This window comes from Zonotrichia leucophrys, chromosome 12 (genome assembly GCF_028769735.1).
Source record: "Zonotrichia leucophrys gambelii isolate GWCS_2022_RI chromosome 12, RI_Zleu_2.0, whole genome shotgun sequence".
Classification (NCBI taxonomy): domain Eukaryota; kingdom Metazoa; phylum Chordata; class Aves; order Passeriformes; family Passerellidae; genus Zonotrichia; species Zonotrichia leucophrys.
The window spans coordinates 9,042,294-9,069,596 of NC_088182.1; the positions used below are offsets into that span (position 1 = coordinate 9,042,294).

Consider the following 27,303-nt stretch of genomic DNA (forward strand, 5'->3'; position numbering starts at 1 on the left):
GCAACATGCAGCTTGAGCTGGGCCCCAGACCAAGCCTTTCCTTTGAAAGTGAAGGGAGAGCCAAGCTGGCTGGGGCCAACAAAGCAGCAGGAGCACACCAGGAACTGGACAGGAGAGAGCCAGCACGAAGCAGATGGCCATGCAGAACTGAGAAACCCATTAGTGAGATGGAACAGCATATCCTGCCCTGAGTCCTTCACAGATGTGAAAGCTGTGCTGTACAAGGGACATTCCCCTGTTGCTTGTTGTAGCTGTTAGCACATCCCACGGCAGCAGGGCAAATCAAGGTTGTGACTTGGTTAGTGCTGGAAAAGACTTAGAGATCATTGCTCTGGCAGCAGTTAGAAAGCAGATCATTCCTGAGACATTACCACCAGATCTGAACAGAGTCAAGGCTCAAGGCATACCCAGGACACCTACCCCCTTCATTTCTGTATTAAAGAAAGGACTGTGCCAGAAAGCAGGTGACAAAATATCTTCAGGACAGGCTAAATAGTCAAGGAAGAATAATTGTTTGATGTATGCAATCTCCCACCAGGAAAGAAAGAAGCATGAAACACGGCAAGTGAACCTGAGGAGTCCCTCCAAAATCTCAGAGAAGAGGGCACAATCACTTGAGACAAAGCCAGAGCTCTTGGCTTCCAAGGGAGCAAGCAATTATTAAGCCTTGCTGCACAGCAGAGTGTACATAGCTGGAAGCACAGCCTGTGGCAGAGCTGCTCAATTACACACTACCAAGATCTTCTGGATAATTTATCTGAGTTCTGCTGGGCAGAGAGCAGTGCTCCAGCTCTGCTGGGCCAGGTACTTGCACGCTGTCTTCACAGCTAAGAATAGCAGTGGCGCACTGCAGCTGCTCCCCAAGGGACCAAGAGAACAGCCACAAAGACAGGCTCTCCCACAGCAAGAAGGACCTGAGCTAGACTGGAAAGCAAGAGTGGGAAGAGATGCACAGCAGGAAACCTATTTGCAACCTCCATCTAATTCCAGGCCTGCCATTTAATTAGTCTGATCAATACAGCCAAGTTTGAGCAGTGTGAAATGTCCTGAGCTGGCTGTACAAGCACAGAAGGGGAGTCACACAATTCCCTGTGTATCAGCTTCCCATCATGGCTGCAAGTCTGGGGGTAACACTCCTGTGGGACAGCTCAGGCTCTGAAAGGACATGACAGGACAAATCAGGGAGAGCAGAGCTTCACCTGTCTCACACAGATCTTGCTCTCTGGCTGCTCAGTGAACTGAGGAGTGAGGGTCAGAGCATTGGGAGAACCCTGTACTGCAAAATGGTGCTTTTCCTGGGGTACATAATACCTGAGTAAGAATGAGGGCACTTCAATGAAAGCAAAAGCAAAGCACATACTGTTAGAAACACCTTCAGGAGATCAGACAGGGATAACCTTCCCTGGAAAGCAAGGAATTTGTAAGGGAAGGGGAGCTGCTGTTCAGTGACATCTACCTCTCTCCACGCCTTTGGAAGAAAAAGTGGAGGGAGTCAGTGTGAAGGAGAGCAGGCAGAGTGTGTGAGCCCACAGCACTGTGCCATGATGGAATCACAGTGGGAACAGTGCAGGATGCCAGGGAGAAGCATGGAGGAATGCTGCTTCACTGCAGAGTGAAGAGGAAGATGTCACCTCCCTGAGAGCACAGCACAGCCAGACAGGAAAAACAGGAGTGTCACACATGGTGATACAAAATTGAGCTAAAGGAGTAAAGAGATCTGTAGGCAATAGGCTTGGGCTGAAAGTAGGCAGAGACAGAATGGCTGATAAAAGCACAGTGTATCTCCTGCAAGACTGACTTGGTGACTCTCTAGTCCTCCAGCCCTTCCTGGGGTCCCCAAGCCTGTCAAGCAGCTGTGCAAACTTAGTAAGGTTTCATCTAATGCACCACCACCGGGGTCTAAGAGTTCAAGGCAGTCAATTCTGTGTCTTGCCTCCAGGCAGCAGAATAAACACTTGTCGATTCATTGAATAAACTGATTGACTCTGCAATGAGTCTAAGTAATTTCTTTCCTGGCCCAGAGATCTGAGCCTGGCCAGCAGAGGTAAGATACTGTGGCAGACCTTCCCCTCTATCCCCAAAGCCTTCTCAAGGGAGGCTCCTCAGGAAATGTCACAATCAATAAGCACCTTGAACAGCCTCAAGAGACAGCAGGGGCTAAGCCTGGGAAGACACAGCATGGGAAATTTTGTGTTCCCACTTCAATGGCAGCAGAGCTTCTTAAAAGCTGAGTTTGGCTTGAGACCAAGACTAGATGTCTGGGGTGACTGCACCCCCATGCAATCCAGTCACTGCTAGAGGTGAAAGTCTCCCTGTAATTTCTACCCTGAATATTTCTTGTAAAGCCTTACTGCAGAGCCCCAGAAGAGCTTCAGTGAGGCCCTGGGAACAAGCTGGAACTGCCAGGACACCAGAAGCAGTTCCCAAGTCTGTAAGAACAGCATGCCTGCAATACATGACAGCCATGCCAGAGGCTGGCCAGGAGTGAGGGCAGCACAGAGTGCTGGGAAGCAGCCGGACAGCAGCAGAGCTGACATGGTTAGAGGAGATGAGATACAGCCAATCTTCAAGTTGCTGTCTCTGCCACAGACATCTAATGGCAGACAGAAAAAGAATCAAAGTGAGCTTCACACACCCACCTCTTCAGGTCCACGAGTGGGAAGAAACTCCCTCAAAAGTGCAAGATTAACTAAATTAGATTAGCAAAACAGAGATGAGCTGCAAGCTGTTCCTTCACACAAGAAGGGACCTCTCGCAGGCCATAAACTGGCAGCTCCTAACCTGGAATGGTTCCTTTAATTAGGTCAGTGCTTTCCATGCAACATGCAGCACAAGACAGTATTTCAGAGCACATGGACACTCACTGGCCTGCCAGAGAAAAGTCAATACTGGAGGCAGAGCAACAGTCAGGGATTCTTCTCTTTCTTAATACGTAACTGAGATGAGTGCCAAGTGCCAACAGCTAGGCTCCATCCTGCCCCTGCTGCTCCTGCTCACCTGACGTATTTCCACACACCTAGGACTATTTGGGAAGCAGCTCATTTGGCAGCATATGCTCTTGCCTCAATCTGAAGCATTAAGTAGGTTCTGTATGTACAGGCAGACTGTGGCAACCTGGAGTAAAGGGCAGCCCTTCCCACCTTTGCGTGGGCAATATTGGCAAGGAGTATGGCACCCTGCCAAGCACTGCAAATCCTGGCTGAATCCCAGACAGTTATCTACAGGCTGGGATAGTGCCCCAGCAGCCTGTTCTCTGTAAGCACCATTTCTGATTGCAGCACATAGTCATGTGCCAGCCAGCAAGCCCATTTTGTGGCACGGTCATGCAGTAATTCCAGAAAACATTCCTGTAAACAATTCCTCTCCTGCTGTGGTCACTACCCCAAGCTGTCACACTGCATATACACCTTCTGAGTGAGGTGGCTGTAAGGAGCAAGACACACAGTGCGCACACACTCTTCTCACTACCAACAAAACACCCAAAGCCAAGGGGCAGCAGCTCCTCTGTCCCACTGTGCTCCCTCCAGAGCCACAGCTCAGCTATCTGCAGCCCTTAAGTAAGGGAATTCTCTGTGACTGCTGGTCAAAGCAGATCCTCTGCAATTTAACTCCTCCAGATCTCGACTCTCTAGATCATAGTACTTTGGGTTTTGTTTAATTGACTTAGCAAAAGCACATTCAACCAAAGATTATCCAGCTGCTAATCCACATTAGTGCTATGTAGACACACACTAAATCCCTGACACAGATACAGAATTTTTCTGCAGTGTCATGGGATGCTTAGACTGCTGGTGTCAAATGCAAACTGCAACCCCACTGCATGCAGGGGGTTCATTCTGAGGCACTCTGCCATACTCAGAGCTCTCTGTAGAACAAGCAGCACCTTGTTCCACTCTGCAAATAGTCTATGTAATATCTTCCTGTGTGTTTGTCTTCTGCAGATGTGATCTTACCATCATGTTGAAATAAGCCAGAAAGACTGATAGGAATTGCCTTTGTACTGCTTTGCCTAACAACAATCATCCTGGAATTTACTCAGGATCTCTGGATCAGAGCAAGATTCACAAGATGAGCTGGTAATGTGACAGCAGCAGCCTGTTGACATTGCCTGGCCAGGAGAGGTGCTTGGCTCCTGATATCTGACTGAGCATTTGTGACCCCTTCTTTTAGGGCAGTCCAGTTCCCCCCTCCCAGACCATGCCCATGTCTCCTTCTGACTTGCCTTTTTGTTCCCTCCAGAGCCCCCCTGCCTGCCAGCACCTGGACTGGGCTGTTGACCTGAACTACCTGAAGGACACCTGCTGGCATTTTACAAGCAACCATTTCAACCACTGCAGCAGAAGTTGAGGAAAGTGTTTTGTTGCTATGGCCACGCAGAGAATTAGGAAGTCAAGTATAGTGGTTTCTTCATCTCAAGAGCCTTAGGTGTTGACCTGCCAGCAGCACTGCAGGAATAAAGGTATTTCTGGCATCCTGATCACTCTCTGTGCTCCTGCTTTTCCATCTTAGTACCACAATTTTTCAGGAGGTGAAGAGACAGAAATTACCTCTTCCTTCCGTCACAGTCCTCCGCCTAAAATGGGACCTGCTGTTTCCTTCGGGGTAGAAAATGGTGGCTGAAGGTACTGTGCTATCTACCAGAGCAATTCAGACTATCACAGCTGAAGCAGGGAGATCAAAGGCCAAGTGGAATGACAGAACCTCTTTCAGGAGAAAACATACCATGCTTAGAATCCAGAAACTGCAACCCATGACAGTGCCTGATAAGGCAACCCTAACCCTCACTATGGTGCTCTTCCACCTACTCCTGTTTCTCTCTTTGCTCTTGCAGAGCAGTCTGGCTGAAGCATTACAAACTGCTTCTTCCTGAGCACGGCTGCAAGCTTGCTACCAGCAAGCACTGAAAGCCTGTCAGACCTTGGGAATGGCATGGGACCACACACAGGAATTGTGGCACTACCATTGTGAACAAAGCAGCTCCCAAGACAAGCTGTTTTCTTTCCGGTATTTTCTTCTCTTCTCAGGAGATTCTTTCCATCTTACAGAAAATGCAGAGGTGGGCCCCAGCAACAATTCCAACCCCTCCTATTGATATCTCTCCCTGGGGAGAACAGTTACCCTCATTTATGAAAACTGTCAGACACTGGGGTTTTTCTCTGGAATCGTGAGACACTTGTTAAGAAAGTCTTATAAATTTTCAAAGCTTTGCTTGTTTGTTATTTTATTTTCCATACGATGAGAGAGTACTCAGATTTGGCTGGTGGCTGATTCAGAATCATTACAAAAAGACTCATCAGAAAGCCTGCAGAGGCTACACGAGCATATGACGCTGTTAGCAACCTCTTATCTCAGGGTCTCTTTATTCCATGTTGGCCTGAACATACAGTGTTGGCTCCACAGGCTCTGCTCTTTCTTCCCCAGGCCAGCTCGCGGCTCGGCGCTGCCCTATCGCAGTGTCAGACTCCAGAAGGGTGCCTTTGTTATGGTGTGAGATTAGGCTCAGCTCCAGGGTCCCCATTCCCCAGCAGGAACACTCAGCCTTCAGGGCAGAACTCCTTTGTGCTGGCACAGTGCTCGAAGCTTGCTCCCAGCAGATTCCTACCTCTGCTTGTCACCAGCACCCAGCTTTTTCCAACCTGTGCTATCAGGAGGGTCAGCAGGTGAAAAGGGGGACAGGATAGATGCAGAGTGAGGTCTGCTTGGTTTGAAAAGCTTCCTTCCCCAAACACCACAGCCATTTCAAACCCTGGTGGATGTGTTAGACAGAGAAAGTGCTGTGAGCTGCGAGCATGCAGGATGCAGAGATGCCAGAGCTCAGAGTTGAGGCATGCGCTGAGGACAGGCATATGACAGCTGGCTGTTATCAGCACAGCTCCTTGCTCCTCTAGGGGCTCAGGCAGGAGTGTCTGTGTTCAAGGGCCAGCACTTCAGATAAGGTCAGACTAGAGAGGAACAGGCCTCCCGAGGTTTGTTTGTCTGTAGAAACAAACACAGGTGCTCCAGTGTTTCCAGAGCCATAGAAGTGCAGCCCTGTGCTCCCTTTACCAGACACTCATTTTGCTGAGAAATGCCCTGCTCCCACCTCACCTGGATCTGGGCACTTCTAGTGGGCTGCTTCCAATCCTCAGGAAGTTATCAGAATGGGCTGATGAGGAGGAGCTGGAGGACTTGACTTCACCCATCCCTGTGGAAGGCAGCCTGTCTTCAGACTGCTGTGCTCTGCTCCATAGCACGGCTTGCGGTGACGATGCACAGCTCTTCCTCCTGAGGGATAGAGGACGTGGGTGAGAAAGCTGACTTTTCTATGTACTCCAACTAGGAAGCCTTTCCACCACAGGCTGGAGTTTAGCCCAGCAGCTACAAGCTCTTGTTTCCACTGAACCCGCCCTCCTCCCTCCCAAGGAGCCATGAGTCACGGAAAGGGCTCAGCGAGGGGGTACACTGAGCTCAGCCCATCTCAGCCCATTCTTTTATAGATCACCATCCACGTGACCTGCAAATCAGAGATGGGAGAATGCATCAGCCCACACACACACAGCGATTGCTTTGTTTAGTCTAGCAGCAAAAATGCCTTGAGCAAGGGGCCTCCCAGCGGGGAAAGACCATTTCAATCTGCTCCAGCTCCTCAGTGTCAGCCCAGGTGGGCGTTCGTGCGCACCGAGGGCGACAGGGACACACCAGAGTGTTATTTTCCCTTTCAGCAATTCCCTTTGGGCACCTCTGACCACACTTCTGACCATGTGCTTACAGCTGACACTCACTCTAGAGGTAGGTACACTTCAGTTCTTTCTCTGTCTATGTTGACAGCCCAAACTGCTCTGGCTTCTTTCCTAGCCAGCACATTCAGACTCAGTCATGATTCACTGTCCATTGCTGCATCAGGCCTTAGCTCACAGTACCATCCAACTACATGCCAAACAAGCACACATCTGGGACTAATTCATATCACTGCTGCTCCACGTTCCAAAGACTTTCCTTCTTACAGTTTGTTGGTTTTTTTCCCCCTGGAAGAGTCCCAAGAATTTCTCCCCTTCCAAGACCACACAGAATTGGACAAAGACTCTCTACGTACAAAAGTAAAAAAGAAAAATTCTAAAGCTAATAAACTCTAGGGGAACTCTTCCTAAAACATGGAAGGGGATCTCAGCTTTGAGATCTCAAGCACTGTCAGCAAGTGCAGCTAAAGACAGGCTCATTGTACAGTGGAAAGTGCGATATCCTCCCTTCATTTTTTGAAGGGTGTCCACCCTCAAACATCACACCACAGCCTCTCTTAAGCTTTATTCATCTCATGTTATCATAGCTGCCAACATCTCCAAGTACAGCCTGCAGAAACAGGTCTGAACAGCTAAAAATCAAATGCCTCTCCCTGCACAGAGACTGTGAGGCCACCTGTTTTCAGGGCAACACAACAAAGTACAGCCCCTCATGCTATGCAGAGCACAGCTCACCAGCTTGTAGCAAGCCCTATGTATTCTCCAGACTACAGAGCCACAACAGCCTGCAGTAAAACACCCGTGACCAATCTTCTCACTGAGCACTCATGGCATTGCTCACAACCTTCCCCTTTCCCAAGCTCATGCCCCCCAGCATGGCCCACACCATCCCTGCAGAGCAGCTGCTGGCCCCATCACAGCCTGAGGTCTCCCACAGAAATAAGAGCAACCCAGAGTTAGGAAGCACATTGCAAAATCAAGCCCTGATCCACACAAGTGCATCTCCTCCAGCATGCTCTGGTCACTTCACATCTTGTAAAAAGTACACACAGGTTCTGTGCAGCAGAATCCAGCCTGTATGTCCTGAGCACTCAGAGCAACACAAATGCTTCCAGCTCACTACCCTGCAGCCCTGCAAGTGGAAAATTGTTCTCTACTCTATGCAGTCACTTTGATGTGGATAGGCAGGCTCTGTGTGTTAAGAGGACTCTGTGTTGCTCACTTGGCAAAGAGTTTGGGACACTCCATCTCCATTTTGTGATTCTGCAGGGATATTCTCCTTTCCCTTCTCAGCACTTTAGACTGAACATACAATGTGCTTTAGAAAGGCTGCTGCCACGAGCATGGCTGCAAGCTCAGTCTCAGAGGATTTCAAATGCCTCCAGCACAACCCAGATTTAATTTAAAATAATTGCAATATAAAATAGCATCTTCACATGTGCTGAGGGAGAGAAGAGAAAAATTAAACTGAGAGGGGCAACCCTACAGCAAGGCTCTGAAATCCCCAAACAGCACCAGAAACTCCACAAGCAAGTCCAAAACCTGTCCCAGAGCAGCAGAGTTGCCAGACACCTTCTCCTCTTCCAGACAGCCACCTGCATCCCCAGGCAAGTCCTCTGTGACCCTCTAACAAGAGGCAGTACTGAAAATTCTGTGTTCTCCCCTGGAAATGTCTCTAAGCAGTGCTGCAGGCAGGAACCTGCTTTCAGCACACACACCTCATGCTGGTAGAAGGGCTAAAATTCAGAGGGAATTCTTGGCCACCCAGCCCATCTCCCACTAACTGCAGACACTCCCTGTGTATAATGTCTTTCCTAAACTCTGATTAAGCTTCATTTTAGGGCAGCTAAACCATCTCCACTTTTCCCTGGGGAGGCTGCTGTGAAATGTAATTTTTCTGCTAGTTTGGAACAATCTTTTAAAAGTAATGAAATCCTTTGTGGATGAAGTTTAACAGTGAAATTGGTGAAAATGAAACAAATGTGCTTTACTCTCATCCATGTACAAACTTTGGAGCATCCCTGTAGAACCCTGGCAGCCTTTTAACATGGGGTGGCCTCCAACTTTTGATGCAGAAGCTCTGGAGTACAAATTGCAGCAAAGCTTCTGACAGCCAAATTCCTCCCCCCACTGTAAGGAATCCATGCTAGAGAGAGCAAAGCTGGAGGGCAAGACACTTCAGAAATATGTCTTCCATCAGGCCCAGAGCCAGCCCCTTCTGTTCAGCCCACCAAGTGGTTTTCTCCTCACCATGCTGCTTGAGCCTGTGCTCCTGCTGGCATCAGCTCCACTGCTTCATAGGTAAAGCTCCCAGCTGCTCCAGGGGAACTTTCCAACCCCAGGGAGAAGTCACTGCTCAGGCTTGTGGTGCTGCCTCGGTCTTTCTGCTCTAGAGAGAAGCAAACAGAGCTACCTGAAGACCAGCTTGGTTTCATTCACTTTCTCTCCCTTTCAGCAATACACTTCCCTGTGCCCTGTGTTCTGGCAAGGCCCCACAGGCAGCACACCCATTTGGGGTCATCCTGAAGCTGAAAACCCAAGCCCACAAACAATGAACCATCAGCTGCACCCAGGGGCACTGATGCTTGACACTCACTGAGCATGCAGATCTCTTCCAGGGTGAAGCCAGGTGGCAAACTCTTCCTTCTGGGGATGGAAAGACAAAGTTACCTCAGGCACACTCCAGGGCAGGCTGGCCACAGCCAGGTCTCTGTCACACACAGCAGATCAGAGTAGTGGGGAATTAGCTATGCAGGGGCAGAGGGGAGAGGATGGGCCAGTGTGCATTGTCTGACTCCTAACAGTCCCAACCCAAACTCCCTATGCTGTGAGAAGGTGGCAACAGGCAACACTGCACATGATGTGCTTATTCAGAGCATCCAGGGTGGGCTTTGCTTCTTTCTGTCCCTCCTGAAATAAGAAGGTTTGATGCTGGGCAGTCTGTTACAAACCAGCCACCCCTCTGTGCCCACCAGTGCCTGATGGAGCTTGCTGTGCAGCCTGCTTGAGCCAGAGCACACACCTCTGGGCTCACCTGTGCTAAAGCAGCCATGGACAGTCATTAGGCAGAGAGCACATTTCAGCATGGACAGTTTTTCAGAGCACAACGTGGCATCTCAAAAGCCTCGGCCCCGTTTTGCAGCCTTCAGAGTGCAGAATAAATTAAAGAAAACTGGGCCAGGACACCAGGGCTTCCATCTCCCCAAAGAAGCAGCACTAACAAGCTCCCTGGCTCTGTAGCCCATGCAGCAGCAAGCACAGGCTCCTTACCTCTGTGACTTCAGAGCAGAGAACTCCTCAGAGGTGATGTGCTTCAGAAAATTGAAGCAGAAAAAGAAAATCTGAGCAAAGGGAAAGAGAAAAGCGGTTCAGGAATGAACCCGAGGCTCCATGCAGCCTCTTATCTTGATGAGGAGGTGCTGGCAGGAAGGAGATAGCAAAAAATCTGCAGCTACCAGCCTCCAGTGTGCCACGGGCTGCCACCATCCCATCCTGGGCCTTCTCTTCCATGTAACCTGCCCCTCTGCTCCCTGCCACGGGGAGGCCCAGAAAGGAAAGGGAACAAGAAGTCTCCTTATCAGTGCCTTGCACACATGCTGCAAGCCCACAGCAGGTACTTATGCCATCAGTGCAGAATGGACAGAGACGGCAGCAGCTGCTTATACACCCAGGAGAGCAGCAAACCCAGCAGGACTTGCACGGTTAGAGCCACATGCTCCACCTCAGCAGCAGACCAGTACCACCTCTGGAAGCACGAGGTACCACAGCATTTGTGGCCCCAAGCTCGTGCCCTGCCACACCCCAGCCTGCTCTGCATCCCTCACCCCACTGTGCCTCTGCCACCTCACCCACCCCTGCAGAGCTGTGCCCTTCTCCTGGGAGAAGTGGGGAGCAGGCAGTGCCAGAGGCAGCCAGGCACCCCCTCTCCTGCTGCAGATATTGACTTCACACATGACCAAGCAGGCACCAGAGCAGAGCTCTCAGGCTTGAGCCAGCAGAACTCCAGGAAAGGAATGAATAGGAGGAATGATACTGACTCTTTCAGGGGATTCTGTAGCCCTGAAAGATGGAAAATAGGCCAAAGTTGTGTCTCTGCTGTTTGAAGGCAGAAGATTCCTTAGTAAGGTGAGAGTTCAAGAAGCAAGGGAATAGCAACAGGGTTAGACAAACACCCCATTTCTTTTCTACTCAGAAATGATAGCGCACTATACTGCAACTATAGTCAGAGCAATCTTTTCTTGTTGTTCAACAGCAAAAGATTTTGAAGAGAATTCCTTCCACTAATTTTTAGTGTCCTCCAGGCCCACATGTGCACCCACAGACACATCCCACCAAACCCACACACCAGAACCAGCACAAGCTGCTCCACGAGCCTGTGATGACATGCAAGCCACATGCAGCTGCAGCACCCAGGCAGGAGGGCTGGCTCTCAGGACAAGCACACAAGACTATCCAGCTTTATTTTCAAGGAGTCACACACCTTAAGCATTCTTCTCACTGCTGAGCTGAACAGCAAGTCCTAGCACCCTTTGATGTGGGGCCTGAACACTAATGGCACAGGAGAGAAACTGGCAGGAGTGATACCCCCCAACAAAACTGCAGCCTGAGAGAGAAGTAACCCCACAACTTATGCATCACAAAGTGACAGGGCAAGGCTCTTACCTTGTATTTCCAGCACCTGAACAATCTTTTTAGAGCCCAGCCACACCACTGATACTACCAGGAGCAGGCAGTGAATGCTGCTACCATAAAAACCTATCCTGAGAACACAAAGCAGTGCTCAGCCACTGCCCCAGACCAACACTCACCTCTTCTCCTTTACTGAGTCGATCGACTAACATGTGCCTGAAAGAGAGCAAGGGAAGCTCAGTCACATGCCAGAATCACACAAGAGCACAAGCTGTCAAGAACAGCCAGATGCCTGAGCTCAGGTAGAAAAAAAGGCATCAGCCCTTCTTGTCCCAGCTCATTGAGACTTGCTCAAACATCAACTTTTGGCTGTGAACAAACATAAAATGACCCCTCAAGGTTTCTCCCCCACTGCACAGGGATGCACACGTGAGTAAAACTTATCATGCCTACCCAAAGAGAAACCAGTCATAGGCCACTGTCAGGTAGAGAATCTCAGACGGATCCAGGGACGAGTGGATCAGCCCATCCTGCAAAGCAAACAAAGCCTTCAGGCAGCAGCCCTGGGGACCAGAACTTGGGAATTCATGATCTGCTGAAAATTGTCATGGTGATCCAGGGTGCCCATCTTCCTCTACCTGCCTGTGACAGCACGTCTGAAGGAACATTAACAGCTCCACCACCACTGCCTGGTGACAGTCACTCACCCTCCAAGCAATCAGGCCCAGAAACAGAGGAGGCAGCCAGGTACTCACAGCCCACAAGGAGAGGCGCAGTAAGGAGATGAAGAGAGGCGTTCGGTCCCAGCCGGATATACAGTGCACCAGGAGCCCGCTGTCATCTGCTCCAGGGGCAGGAAGAAGGGAAAAAAAGGATGTTGCAACGAAAGGAATGATTTCTTTATGGCAAATCTGTAGAGACAAGCTACTCTCTGTACCCACAGACCAGGCTCAAGAGCAGAGCTCAGCCAGAACATTGTGTCTTAAATCCAGCAGCCAGCCAATTGCTGAGAGTGTCCTGGGCTGTCAGCAGCACCAGCTGATGTGCTGTCCTGGCCCTGACAGCTGCTCAGGACACAGAGTCATTAGGTATGAACATCACTTTACTACCCTGAACATACACCTCCCCAGCTGTAACCCACTATCACAATCTATTCCTACACTGGTGAGAAAACAACTCCAACTGAACATTTTTTTCAGTCTCACTACTTTCTTACTGCACAATGAGCAGAGGCACACACAAGGCACAAAGCCTACACCCCACAGAAAACCTGCAGTGTGTCCCAACACAGCTACTGCAGGAGACTATAGCTGGCCATGCTGTCAGAGCCAGCCATGGCTCCATCCATCAGTGCTAGGTCACAGTGCCCAGAGGGAATGGGATGCCATACAGGGCAAGAGACACTCCTCAAAGAGGTGGAGTGTCCATGGTGAAAGGGGGTGGAAGGGGCTCTTAAACAGGCACCAAATGAGATCCTGTGTTGGTGAGACAAAACACAGGTAACCAGCAAAACAAGAGTCAAAAAGCAAAGACACAAGGTTCCTTCTCTTCAGGTTTAAAGTACTAAAACAATAGGCTAAGTTTTCAGATATCCCTTCATATTCAGGAGGAAAAGGTTTTCAAGGAATCAGCAAGTCCCTCTCTAAGAGGGGAGATGGAGTTCTGAGATGGCAGGACCATCACCCTGTTTTGAATTAGAAGTGACTTCTGTACTGGGGGTTGATCCACAGTGGCACTGATACCATCAGCTGTTCTTCAGGGACAGTGGCTGCTCCACTTACACTGCTGGGAGCAAGGAGTTTGCCTTACCATCACTATTGATAATGGAGATCAGCAGCTTCAGGTAGTTCTGTGTCTGCTGTACGAGGTCCCAGCTCTGCAGGAAGAGGAATGGTGATGGTGAGGGTCACAGCCAAAGGCTGCTCTGCGGTTCAGAGCTGCTCTATCCAGAACAGCAGCAAAGCAGAAATAACCACATGGCCATTCCTCAAAGTGACAGACTTTCCCTTTGTATCAATCTCCCCATTCTCTGCAAAAGGCACTCTGGGACAAGATAACAGGTAGACAAACAAAACAATAAAAGGGCATCTCTCCTGTCTTCCTGGCTGGCAGAGGAGCTGCTCTGCCTGCAGCCCCAAAGCTGCAAGCAGCCCCTGCTCAGAGAGGCAGCAAACACCTGCAGAGCACTGGCCCAGTTCTGCACACGTGCACTTTTCCAAGTGGCTGAACCACATTCCAGCCACGTGTGCAACACCAGCAGCACAATGGGATGAGCAGGCCAAGGCCAGAGGGCTGTTCCCACAACCCAAGCACTTTGCTCAAAACTCTGTGGTCCTTGAAAATGTCCCCAGCTGGCTGCTGACCCTCACCCACCCTCCAGACAGGCACTGGGCTTCTTCAGTAACCCCCAAGTAGCAGCAGAACTACAGAAGGGCTCTGAACTCAAGAGACCTGCAGTACTACAGGACATGCAGGTGAAGAACATCAGAACAAGCCCAAGCTCGTCACTTGACCATCATGTCACGAGCAGATGCAGGGAAATTCAGTGGTTTGATCAGAATCAGGACTAGCTCAAGGGAAATAAGATAGCACTGGCAAGGAAAAAGCAGAGTGGGACACATTTCATGGCAGAAGTGTTAGTGGTGCAAGTGACATGAGACCACAAGCAACAGAACCCTTGCTGTGTGCCTGCATGTGTGCACATCTGTGTGTAACCACACTGAAGACCAGAGTCAGACACAGAGCATATTGCTCAGCCATGGAGCCTGCAGAGCCACAAAACATTAGGGAAATGGGGAACACAGTCAGCCTGCAGCAGAAAAACACATAATTACAAAATCTTTTATCTGCCCAATTCAATCCATCTTCTGCTTATTTTAGAAGGCATCATCCAATTATCCAGTCTGATCTCTCTGTATCATGAACCAAAAAGTTTTCTTCAGTTGCCCCACGTAAAGCCTGAGGCTTGCACATGGCAACATCTTTGCCCAGAGAAGCATCTCAAATAGGGGTGACAGCTCATTACTCCTTTGGCAGCATGTTCCAGCAGATTATCCTCAAAAGTAATGTGCAAGACTGCTTGTCCTTATCTGAAGGCTTGATTTTAGATGCAGATATTGCTTCCTGTGCAGCTCCTCTTCCCCAGATTGAAGAGTGCTTTAGAATTACTATTTTCTCCCTAAAAATGTACTTACACATTAATCACCTTAGTGATTAGCTAAACAGACTGAGAACTTCAGTTTTGAGTGAAGCATGTTCTCCAGGCCTCAAATAATTTCTGCATCTATTTATTACACCCTCTTCAATTTTTAATATCCTTTTTAAAATATGGGCTGCTCAGTATTCTAGTGAACAAGTTTCTAGCCATATACAAGCTCTACTTCTATTAGTTCTGCTTCAGCTTTTCTGTGATTCTGCTTATGCTGGCACTTAAACAGTATTTACATCACTGACAACAAACAGTGGCCCAGCACAGGGAGCTCTGCTGGTTCTCTGGTGCTTCCAGCCACAGGGCACAATAACGTGACATGCTCCAGCACAGTCAATCCCCACAAAACCTGGTAGATCCACTGATGTGTGAAATTGAGCATACTAATCAGTAGTATAAGGTGATACTCCCTGTTGTGAACAAAGGTAGACTTTGAAGCTTGAGCAAACAGAAGAGTTCAATTACTGTTTGCCACGCTGTCCATAGTACAGAGTGGAGACCTGCCATGGCCACTTATGATTATCTGCTCCTCTCCCATAGGAAGGCACCTTGCATGCCCATGAAGAAGGTGCCCTTGGCTCTGCCCACAGAGGAGTCTCTCTCAAGACTTCCCACAGCCAAGGCAGTCTGCCCAGGGCAGGCCCATGTTGAGCTGAGACTGAGAACAGGTAATACTGCTTTGTTTCCTGTCTTGTGCCTTACCTTTGTTAACAACCTATCTCCCTAATGGATTGCAAATTTTTGAAAGCTACAAAAAAAGGTTTGACTTTACAGTCAGCTGCCTTGGGGCACAGCAAGCCACAGAGCTTTTGGGTACAGGATTTCCACTGCTGTTCTGTCAAGCAGCCTTGCCCCCACTGGGATGCTATGAAGTGAGCCAGATTACAGCAATAGGAGCAAGTCAGATTTCAAACCTCTCCTGATCCTTCCTGAATGCATCCCTGACCTCCCACAGCGACATCCACTTTGCTCACCTGGTACTCGCTCCAATCAATATTCAGAGACTGGGTCAGAGAGACTGGGATATTTAATGGAGCATCTACATAGTCCTGTAAAAAACCCAGACACAGTTGGTCAGAGAAAAGTCACGACTCAAAGGGACTGAGTTCCAGAAAAAAAAAAAACCAAGACAACAAATGCCAAATGGTGCATGAGAAGAAAACAACTCAGCAAAGCATCTTTGGATGCAAAGTCCTGAAGAGGTAAGAATAAACTCAGACTCTTGGAACGACTAATGGACCAGAGGACAGAGGAGCTTTTATGTGCTCCCAAGAGTGAAAGCTGGGCATATTAGTCTCTGCATTTCTATAAGACTGCCCCACTCAACCATCCCCTGAGCAGGAGACAAAATATGAAGAAAGAACTGAGAACCAAGACTATCAGTAAGGTCAGAATTCAAAACTGGGAGCAACCCATACCTTCCCTGAGAGGTCAAGCATCCTAGACTTCAGGATAATGATTAATTTATCTTACATATTAATTTTACAATCAGTAATTTAGTACATTCTGTATCTCTTATATCTCCTTGTGATTAGAAATAGGCACATGACATACAGAGCATCACTGAGGAACTGGGAGGCAAGACTTAAACCCAGTAAAACACACAGCTCTCCATTTTGTAACATCCATGTACCTGTTTCCAGTTAAATATGAGACCTTCAGCTGTATAATCCCGGTCTTTGTAGTCCTTAAAAAATTCACAGCCTGCAAGAAAAAGAGAGAATGAACAACGATTCAGCTAACTGGTATCTAACTAGTGAAGTGCCCGTGGGACTAGGAGTGCTGGCAGCCCCAGGCTCCAGAAATCCAAACCAATCAAAACTGCTGCCTGTGGGAAGAGAAGAGCAGTAATCCTCAGTACACTGTGCAGCACAGCCTCCAGCAACAACAGCCCAGGGCACTCAGCAGTACAGACACTCACACAGCAAAGGGCAAACTCCAACTACAGCAAATGGGGAGCTTGAGGGACTGATTTAATTTTTTCCTGAACAAAAGGTTTCAGCAAGGTGCTTTGTTTTGCAGGGCCTTGGACTTTTGCAGAGATCTAAGGCATCAGCTTGACATGCTGAGTGAGAAGGAGTCACCAAAAGAAGGTGCTGGCAGAGCCCCGGGGAAAGCCAATTTTCACAGGGCATCTGCTGCAGGGAACAAGAAAGGGCTCTGTCAGAGGGGGCTTGATTTCTCTCACACTTAAGTCTTCTCTTTCCAACATGGGATTTACCCTATCTGAAGGAAGGAGGTACATAACCACTTCCAAGCTGTCCCCCAAGCCCTCCCCTCCTGAAGTGTGTCCTTTGGCTCAGCTCTTCTCAAACAACCATTTGAAGTCTCTGCTGCAAGCCGCAGTCACTTAGTCACAGCTGAGCAGCACCATTAGCACTGCAGCTGCCTGCAGGCGACAGAAAACACCTCTGCCAGCGTGCTGTGCACACCTCAGCAGTGCCACGGAGCCCACAGCACCCAGACACCCCTGTGGCAGGCACAGATATGGAGAGAGATTCCCACCCTGCAAGTCACAAGTAAATTCAATGGAAAAAAAATTAAGGGAAGAATCTGTGCAAGGATAGGACTAATCCTCAAATAGGCAGTCAGGACACAGTCTGTCAGTTGAGATTTAACTCCAATTAAACAATGACTTTGTGCAAAGAATGGGGGATTATGGCATAAGTGTTGGCATCCACAAATACCAAAAGCTTCTACAGACACCCCATTTTAACTCAAGTCTTTCACTCCAGACAGTTTTCACTTGGTAAAATCTGTCTGGATGGCTGAGCCCAAAGAGTGGTGGTGAACAGAGTTAAATCCAGTTGCTATCTGATCCCCAGGTTTTGTGGTGTTCCCCAGGGTTCAGTTTTGGGGCCTGTTTAATATATTAACTGATGACCTGGATGAGGGGATCAAGTGCACCCTCTGCAAGGAGTGGAGTCACCAGCCCTGGAGGTATTTAAAAGACAGGTAGATGTGGCACTCAGGGACATGGCTTAGTGGGGACTGGGCAGCACTGAGTTAACAACTGGACTCAATTATCTTAAAGGTCTTTTCCAACCACAACAATTCTATGACTCTGTTTGGACACTGCCTTGCTCACCTAAGGCAAAAGCATCTCAGAATAACTTCAGAAACAAATTACAAAACAGAAATTCTTTCAGTGCAACCCTGGAAACATCAATAAGAATGTATCACAGCATTTGGCCAGTCACTAGAGGGGTTGCTGATCCTTAGATGTGTATGCCTTAGATTTAACAGAATGACAACATTCCCCCATGGACCAGCTCTGCTGAAATCAGGCAACATCTGCAGGGAGTATTTGCAGTTTTATAAGGTTTATCTCTAGCGTGGCAGTGAAGAGCTACTAAAAGAAAGCAGCTGTCCCAGAGGGCAGAAGAGGAAGGACCATCACTGAATAATATTGCTTAGCATATGCAGATCCCCATACAGAAACAACTCTGCAGCTTAACTCTATAGAGTCACTTCTTCATTCCTTACAGCCCTACATAAGACCTGTGTACACAGTCTTTGTCATGTTCCAAGTCTGGTGATGTGTGCAGCAGCAACATGTATCCGTGCTACCTACTACAGAAAGCAGTAATACTCTTATTTCTGTATACTTGGCAACCTGCATGGCAAACTCGATAAAAATCTTCATGCAGCTTCTATGAATTGTCACTAATTTCTGTATAAAAGGAAATATACCTTCAAAAAATGTTTAAGAGCAATAACTAGCAATCATGGAAGTCTGAGTCTGGATCATCCACCAGAGTTTTGCTGGTTTTGTTTTTTTCTCCTCTCCCTTTCTTTGTGCATTAGGGAGAAAGAAGAGTCTGCAGACAGACCTCAGCACAGCAGCCTCCCATCTGATCCTGTCGCCAAGCCTGACATCAGCAGGCAGCAGAATATTCAGTTCATCAGTAAGAGTGAGTGACCCAGCAGTGGTTGCTAGGCACAGGGATGGATATAGCCAAGGAGACAGGCTGCAAAGGGCTGCCTCTGTTGAACACTGCAGGCTCAGGTGAACTCTTCTGCAAGCACTGAGGATTTCTTACAGTGGAGCTCTGGAACACCAGACTAGAAATTACCCTTAAGAATTGGGTCTTTACATAACAAAGAACAAGAAATGTATTTTGCATCAAGCAGTAGTTTAGAGTTGCAGAGATGTCAAAGGCCATCTTAACCAGCTCCACCTCTGGGACTTTTCCTCCGTGCTTGAATTAATAAGGACTGCTGGGAAATTATTTTGCCACCTCAAAGAGTGCCTAATGCTGACTCACTGCCAGAGCATCCAGTTCATTGCACTGTTCTCAGCTTAAAGGAGTTTTTCTCGAGAAGGAACATAGGAAACATTCAGCAAGTCATGGTCATTTACATATACACACCCAGAGTTATTTCCCAGTGCCCAGAAACAGACTGTCACCTGTCCCTTGTGAATCCCTCTGGACATCATTCCTGTACCTGGATAGGGGATGGAGAGAAGTGTGAAATCAGCATAACGTTGAGCTTTGTCCACCTTCTCAGAAGAGGTCACACTGCACAGGACAAAAGGAGAACAGCAGATATTTACAGAGTGTTTTTTGCACAGACACCAGCACCCAAAAATCTACCTGTTGCACCTCCCTGGGCTGTGACTTGACTCAGCTGCGAGCAGGGGCAGAACTTACTCAACACATCCACATAAATAGGTACAGCCCAAAATCACTAAGGCTTTTCTCTAAGATAAGTGGGAGAAACAGCTCCCTCTGTTCCTATGCACAGAGGGCTCCGTTGCTGTCTCCCTTCTGAAGGGGTGACTGTCTCATTACTACAAGATCTACAGGGAAAAAGCCACTCAGACTGCAGAAGACAGATGAAAGCAGCTATGTTGCCCATTGATACAGTTTTCTGTGCCCTAAAACCTTGGGGTTTTCTTTACAGCATCAATTGTATTCTGCTGCAGAATTCTTCCAAGGACTGCTCCCAGGATGCTGAGTCCACACCTGACAGTAAATTCACAGGTAAGGGCTACACTAGCTGCAAACCAAAGCCTGCACAAAAGCAAAAGAACCCAGACTCACTTCAAGCCAAATTTCACCTTCTTGTTTTCCACCATCAGGTCACAGATGTATCGGACAGACAGGTATCGAAGCAGCTTGATGTCGTGCCCTCTGACCTTGTCAAACAGCTGGGAGTCTGCATTTCTGCAAGACAGAATAAGGCAAGCAAGGTGAGCATGGAAGACTGACCAAGGTGAGTCTGATTCTTCCCAGATAAGCCACAGTTCTTCCCTGAACACTTCCAGCCATAAGCAGCAGAGCATGAGCCAAGTCAGACTCTGCAAACTGACACTGCAAGCTTTGTGCTCAGGGTCCCTTCCCACATCTCACTCTGTTCTGCAACAAACACATAAGATACAACACAATTTCTACAGCCTGCAGATGTACTTTTAGGTGCAGTAAACACAGCCACGCCCTTCAAATGCATTTCTAATGGCTCTACATATTCCTGTGTCTGGCTCTTCCTCTGAAAATAAATTAGCAAGCTTCAGCCAGCCATTAATACTCAAGACTCTTTTCCAAAAGCAAGGAAAGTAAGACCCTGAGCCTGCTGATGGGTCTCAAGCCTCTGCCCAAAACTCAAACTAGGAAAGAGCAGAAATGAATGGCTGAGCCAGTCAGCAAACTCCCTTTTCCTCACCCCAAACATTCATACAAACCTAAATGCAGAGTCTTCTTCAGAAATGTCTTCTGCATCTGCCCAAGCATCATCAGAACCTCCTGCAACAAAGGCATTAACAAGTGAAGGTTTTGTGAACCAACTTGATCCCCAATCCAACAAGATGTGTGTACAAACAAAAAGGTCATGGCTTAATGCCTTCTCTTCACACCTAAGTGTGGTTCCCCATAATTCCTCTTCCTGAAAATGTTGTTTTCTAATGTAGCCCCCACTCCTTGTCATTGCAAAGTACCTGGGCAGGTCAAACCCATGACTGACAGCCAGAGGACACCTCAAAAATGGTATGCAGTGCTTTTTTAAGCCAAGCTTCAGCTTCCACACCATAGACACCCACTACTCCCCGAAGAGCTTTCCCTGGAGTCCAGTATATCTCACCATTAGCAGCACTGATTCCCAATGATTAGTCAAGCAACAGCAAGTTCTAATCCTCTTTCCTCCATTATTCCCATCCCCAGTGTTTGGGAATTGCTACCCTGAATCCTTTGGGATGCCTTTATTTGCCTATATATTTCCTGTAACTCACTCTTCAACCTCAAGCTCTTTCCTCACTGAGGCTCTTTCGAGCTGTGGCACTGTCTTGTATACAGTGCTTGGAAACGGACATGAGGTTTTATTCTTTGCTCTGTTATGCTAAGCCTGGTACAAGCAGCCCATGCTAGAGCTCCCACTGGTTTTGGGAAGAGCTTGGCCTCATGTGTAGCTCTGTCCCAGCACTGACCAGCCTCACCATGCAGACAGTGACAAATGGCTCCTCACTCACCAGAGAAGATGTAGTTGTAGCCAGTGCGCCCATAGAGCTCTCCCCAGCCAGCCAGTGTTGCTGATCTGCAAATATGCTGGAGGAAGATTTTTTTATTAATCACACAGGCTCCAGGAGTCCTTCCCTTATCATGCCTATTTGCTGTCAGGTTACATAGAAGGGTTGGTATCTACAGCTATCACCTCTCAGCTGTCTGCCCTTCAACCCTGGTCCAGGATTGAGTTCTCCAAACACAGCAAACTCCCAAGTGCCTTTATCTGCAGCTAGTTTTTAAATTATATTTTCATCTCCAGTTCTCCAATGCATTAATACAGTCAGTTCCTGCCAAGTTAGCAACACATGCTCTGTTAATACCCTGCTTGAGCCTTATTTCCACATTCCTCTGGATGAGATTATGGATGGTTCCAAGATGACTCTGGGCAGTTCACTCCTGCAAAAAAGGTCAGCAGATGCAGCCCACAATGGCTTCAGTCAAGCCAGATTAAAATTGTCACAGGTATGATTTTGCTATTCATGCAGTGTTTCTAAATTCAACTGAGAAAACTGAATTAAGCTACTTAAATTCTAAATTAGACTATTCCTACATGGCTTCAACACAGTTTAAGTAATTCACATAAAAATGAATCTAATTTCACTTTCTTACAGATCCCCTTGCAGACAAGCCCACACATTCATAAGACCGTTTATGCAATCTTGCTTCCCAAGGGAACAGACAAAGGAAACTTCTCTGGAGAGAGGAAAGTTACTCAAAGCGAGCTGCTGGGAAGAGTAAGGGACAAACAGGGACAATAATTATCTTTCCCCTCTGAAATGCCAAATATCATAAGGATTTCAGAAGGGATGTACACAGGAGAAAAGAAAAAGTTAGCCCTTTGGTGCAAGGCTCATGATTTGGTGCGGGAGAAGAGCCTGAAATGCCAACTTATGCAGCCTAGACAGCAACTGCTACCTGCTACTACAGGCTGCCTGCTTGTACCTAAGCACAGATTTTTACACCATTTGGAAAAGTGACAAGTGACTGAAGGCATGGCTGCACAGTTCAAATGGCAGAGAGAAAGGTCATTTTCTCAGCAAGGACAGGTAACCCATGAAACTTTACCTTCCCCTTGTACAGAATGACTGGGCAGACGAAGCGTCCTCTACACCTGGCCATCTTACTCCGGTTGATGAGGTCCTGCAGTTTGCCCACCTGCACAGGGCTCTCACACCTAGGGGGCAGAGACAGGTCAGTACAGAGCATCTTCTCACACACCTTTCAGCAAAGCCACCACAGAAACCCTGGGCTGCAATCCCATCCCTTCCCCTAGAAGTCAGCTCTGAAGTTGGTAAGCATGAAAACACTTTGAGAATTGCTTCTGCTGCTGTACAACACATTTGGACACTTTTCTGGCTCCTTTGTTTTATTTTGAAAGACCAATGCACAGTACATGATGGCACCATCAGGAACTGGCAAACATGAGCACCACCAGTAGGGTCTGCCACAGACTAACATGTGGATTACTAGGGAAGGACACTCAGTGCCTACAAAAATACATGTTCTGTTTTCCCTGCTATCACCTTTCCATTCAAAACCAGCTCAGCACTACCAACACAGTGAATTCACTATCAGAGGGATAGTTTTGCAAGAAAAAAAGAAATATAATAGAAAATCAAATCTTGAACACTCTGTGATCCTCAAGCATTTGTGTTGCCAGGTAATTAAGCAACTAAATCAGTTAGTGGGTTGAGCAGGATACTTAGATTAATGTCAGCTGCATCTGCAGAGATACACTTTGTTTGGTTTTCTTGCTGAAGTTAAAATAGAATTGTGTTTCATATTGGGAGACATTTTGAAAACATGTTAAAATTGCTCCAGTTTGTCTAAGTATCATCCTACAATTGACAGGAATCCACACTCACTTCTGAACTACACAGACCTCAAGGAGGAACTGTCAATGCAAAGAGGACTAGAGCTGGAATTGGAGAAGAATCCAGAGTGATATATTAGAAACCAGGTTAAGTCTGGACATACAAAACTGCATGGCTATGCACCTGGAGATGGTTAACAAGAATTTCCAGTTAGCCTTGAGGCAGATGAACTGCCTGATCTCTGGATGTTAATACATTATCCACATGGTAAATCTGAAAAAGGGGAAAAATAAGATAATGGGAAATTCCCTAGAGAGATGCAGAAGTACCAGCACTGCTGTGCAGAGCACAGGCTCTCAGCTGAGATAAAGCATCTGATTCTGGTGACCCACCCCTGCCTGAAGAGGCACAGGAAGATGAGTAGGAGAGTCTGTGCTGCAAGGGAAACCACCAGGGTCAGATGGAAAGGGCAGATGAAGATGAGCAGATGCACAGCAACATGTGCATCAGGGTGAAGGAGAGTACAATGGAGGAGGAGAACTCAAACACAAAGGACAACACTGGCCTAAGAACAAATTAATACCTTTACAATGGAGTTAATGAAAGTTGCTAAACTTCAGAATCACTGAGAGTATGGAGCAATGTACCAGCAGCTGCCATTCTGGGAAGGATTTAAAAAAATAACCTATTATTAAAATGGAAATCAATCTGTTTATGGAAAATATTATACTAGGTGGTGCCAGTAGAAGCAGGGAAACAGAACGCAAGACTTCCAAGTACTTTTTTTTTTTTTAATAGAAGGATTTGGTTCTCAGAATTCATAGTGGTGGTTTAAGTTTTTTCATGTTTTCCTGCATATACAATTATTTTGCTGTTCAGCTCCAAAGACCTTTGACACATACCAGAATTTAAAGAACAAAAACCTAAGCTAATCTTCTTTAAACAATGTGAACATGAGGGTGCTAATTGGAAAGGCAGGAAAATGTGAGCAAGAGTGAGAAGAGATGACTTCACGTATAATTCCCAGCACCAAACTATTTTGAAACTCAAAAGATTCTGAGGCACAGATTTGGTTGTGGGGCTGTTTTAAAATGAATGCATGCAATTAAGAGATATATCCTGCACTCTGCTCCAATTCCCTTTGTGTTTCCTTTACAAAAGCAAACATAGAGGAAAAACAAACACAGTTGTATCAAGACTCCTGTAGCAAGGGGGAAGCTGCTCTGAAGAACAGGTGTAATGCTTTTACAGGATTAATAGGAGTAGCAGCATAAATAGGAGTAAAATCTAAAGCAAAAGGTTCAAAACACACAGAATTCCTCCTGCACCTGCCTGGATTTCAGAGTACTGTTAGCAAACTTTGATCAAGCAAAGTCCTTTCTTCCCCTAGCTGCCCAGCTACAGAATGAACAGATTTGGGTTAAAAAATATCAATTTTTTGCTGTTTCCTCACATGGCTCCAGAAGCAGCTGTACTGACAGAAATGATGGTACAGCAAAGAGTTTGTACATGTGAAAACTGCTTCCAAAGCACCTCGGTATTCTCGGAGTTGTGACGCTTCAAGTAGATCTTACCAGCTGATTAAAAACACTACAAAGATAAAACCAGGAGCATTCAAGACCAGGTTGGATGGGGCCCTCAGCAACCTGATCTAGTGGAAGTTATCCCCGCCCATGGCAGTAGGGGTTGGAAGTGGATGATCTTTAAGATCCCTTCCAACTCAAACCATTCTGTGGTTCCACAAGAGGCAGCCAAAGAGACTCAGTCCTGGATGGAGTGCTCTGCTCACTGGAAGAGGTTCTTTCCTTCCATAACACAAGAAGTGCAATGGTCTCTATTTCATAATTATTCCATAGAAGTAAAATGATTAAACTAAAACCTGAATTTGTCTAAAAATGACTTGGCAGCTTTTACAGAAATCATCATGCTGAAATCAGGAAGTGTAGTCTGTTTCTGTAACTCTCAGACAGTAAATCAAAACTTGCCAAGAATCAGTATAAATACATTTAATTGTCACTGCTGGCTTGCAAAGGTCACAGAAGAAAACGGGGTATCAAGTGTAGGTACTCTTGTTTTGAATACTTGTCAGAAAAATTAAGCATCCTTTCCTCTTGCAAGAGCAGGAAAAGCAGAAGCATTCAGTTTCTCTTCCCTAAAGCTTCCCCTAGTTACACTTAACAGCTTCAAACTTCAGTTTCCTGTTTTTTGCAGCAAGGGGTTTAATCTTTTCTAGTCTCATCCAACTGTTAGGCAGAAGCTCTCCCACCTGGCAGTCAGTTGTGGCTGGTTTCCAAAGACCCCCTCCTACATCACCCAGCCTACGTGTCAGCACGGCAGCTGATGGTTTTCCTTCCTCAGGCAAAGCAGCTGGACATGTGAGAAGGACTTGCTGACCCTCCTTTGAACGCATCACTCTTGTGATGGACACACAGTCCAGACTGCAAAACTGCATTATGTTTTGCTGAAGAAAAGGTAAAAATGAGAGGCTGTGGTTGGAGCTGGAAGCAGGAGCTCATACTCAGCCAGAAGCGAGACCAACGTGATCCTGAGTTTGTGGGTCAAAGTCCAGAGATGTGTTGGCTCAGATGTGCACCAAACTGAACGAGTGTTTCCGATTAGCTCACTAAACCTCAGTGCCCACTGACCCCTTCACCATGGTGGGGAGAGACAAAATAACCTGGAACCTGCTCTGGAATGACAGAAATATCTGTCTAGGCTGTCTTGTCTGCCTAGCCCCTGTCAGACCCCCTGCCCTGAGATGATTTGCAGACTAAAATTTCCCACATCAAAGGCCTTGCTGCAAGACCACAGGTACTTCATCAAGGCGGGGAGAGCATCACACAGGCTCGCTCACAACCCTGAGCCTTCGGGCAAGCTGCAACACAACAATCACCAGGAGCCAAGGTTGTGCTCAGGTTTGCTCCAGGGCCACATGCACGGGAGCTGGTGCTGCCCTGGAGCACCCCCGTTTCCTTCACAGCCCCCAAGTTACAGGTTCAGCTTGGCAGCTTTCCCCAGGGCGGCCCAAGAGCCCTGGGAGGAGCCCCACGGGAGCCCCGGCAGGCAGCGAGGGGAGTCCCGGGAGCGGTGACACCACGGGCTATAATTAGCGCAGCGCAGCCCGCAGGGCTTCCCCGGCCGGCGGGAGCCTCGGAGCGCCGGGCGCGGCAGCTCCCCGGGACAACAACTCCGCCGGGCGCCACTGCCCGGGACGGGACACGGGAACCGGGGGCCTTACGGGTCACGGCTGGCGCCGGCGTCGCGCTCCAGGAGGACGATGTGCCGCGGATAGTGGGCGCAGACCTCGCCGTGCACGTTGGGGATCACGCTGTAGCGATAATCGCGGCCGAAGAGCTCCAGGCACCGCCGCTCGATCCGCTCCACCTGCGCAGAGTCACCGCTCAATGCCCGCCGCGCCGCTCCCCGCTCCCCGCGCCCCCCGAGCCCCGCTGCCCTTACCTTGGCAGCGGCGACACCTCCGCCGTCCTTGGCGCGGTACTGTGCCCGGGAGAACTCCAGCAGCAGCTCGGCCAGGGAGCGGTCCCCGGAGCCCGCCGGGGGGCAGCCGCGGGCCGCCGCCGCCGCCATGCCCGCGCCGCTCACCGCCGCCTCGGGCCCATCGTCCCGCCCGCCGCTTCCGCCCGCCCGCGACGCGCCCCTTCCGCCCGCTCCCGGCGTCATCGGGCCGCGCCGCGCTCCGCCCCGGGGTACCGAGCCCCGCTCCGGGGGTACCGGGCTCTGCTCCGGCCTCGCGTTTACACCCGCAGCGAGACGCGGCAAACGCTGTCAGGCCTCGCCGACTGAGTCCGACCGTGGCGTTGGCGGGCGTGCCCAGGGCGCTGCCCTAAAGGAAGAGTCCCGAAACGGGTTTTAGTTAAAGAAGCCCCTCCCGCAGTGTGGTCGCACGCACTGAGCCCGTGGCAGAGGAGCTGCGGGGTGAGCGGTATCGCTGCCCGGACACGGCTGAGGACGGCACTGGCTCGTGTGCCCGGGCAGTGCCACGGAGCCAGCCCGGGCTGTGCGTGCTCAGCCGGAGGCACACGGCTCCTTGGCTCTTGCAGGGGAGCACAATGTGGTTGTCATCTGCATTTGTCTGATTTGCAAATCAGCTGCGAATCTTCACAAACATTTAATGACAGCTGAGTTCAACTGCAGCTAACGCGGTGCATCTCGTTGCCTGAGAATGAAACTGGCCCGACGTGGTTTGGTCTCTGCTGGGTTTGGGACGGCTGTGATGCTGACGGGGCGGTGGCAGGGTTTCGCACGGGCACCTGCCGGCATACAAGTGCTGACAGCCTGTGTGACGCTTCTGGCACAGCCGTTTACCCTAGCCCAGCCATCCACCACACCTAGCCTGGCGCACGCTGTGCACTCCAGCCCTGTCACCACATCTGAGCTGGCACAGCCGTGTACCTGGTCTTGCTGTCAGAGATTTT

At 48.6% G+C, this 27,303-nt stretch overlaps 1 protein-coding gene across 3 annotated transcripts in view; it reads right to left on the minus strand.

Moving 5' to 3' along the window:
• Window positions 1-26,491, minus strand: part of MTMR14 (myotubularin related protein 14) — a 30,331-nt gene extending 3,840 nt beyond the window's left edge. Inside the window, exons 1-18 of one of the 3 annotated variants that reach the window (XM_064724170.1) lie at window positions 26,327-26,486; window positions 26,106-26,251; window positions 22,119-22,227; window positions 21,020-21,095; window positions 20,240-20,300; window positions 19,602-19,724; window positions 19,003-19,076; window positions 16,187-16,257; window positions 15,528-15,602; window positions 13,155-13,221; window positions 12,101-12,186; window positions 11,799-11,875; window positions 11,525-11,561; window positions 9,987-10,057; window positions 9,313-9,362; window positions 8,967-9,105; window positions 6,088-6,264; window positions 5,065-5,636 (exon numbers count right to left, since the gene is read on the minus strand). In XM_064724170.1, coding sequence (XP_064580240.1) covers window positions 5,612-5,636; window positions 6,088-6,264; window positions 8,967-9,105; window positions 9,313-9,362; window positions 9,987-10,057; window positions 11,525-11,561; window positions 11,799-11,875; window positions 12,101-12,186; window positions 13,155-13,221; window positions 15,528-15,602; window positions 16,187-16,257; window positions 19,003-19,076; window positions 19,602-19,724; window positions 20,240-20,300; window positions 21,020-21,095; window positions 22,119-22,227; window positions 26,106-26,251; window positions 26,327-26,455 — 1,593 coding nt within the window. In that variant the 5' untranslated portion in view covers window positions 26,456-26,486 and the 3' untranslated portion in view covers window positions 5,065-5,611. Of the gene's footprint in view, window positions 1-5,064; window positions 5,637-6,087; window positions 6,265-8,966; window positions 9,106-9,312; window positions 9,363-9,986; window positions 10,058-11,524; window positions 11,562-11,798; window positions 11,876-12,100; window positions 12,187-13,154; window positions 13,222-15,527; window positions 15,603-16,186; window positions 16,258-19,002; window positions 19,077-19,601; window positions 19,725-20,239; window positions 20,301-21,019; window positions 21,096-22,118; window positions 22,228-26,105; window positions 26,252-26,326 lie in introns of those variants that run through there. The other 2 variants (XM_064724169.1, XM_064724168.1) reach the window with 2 other exon arrangements.
• Window positions 26,492-27,303: the final 812 nt, after the last annotated feature.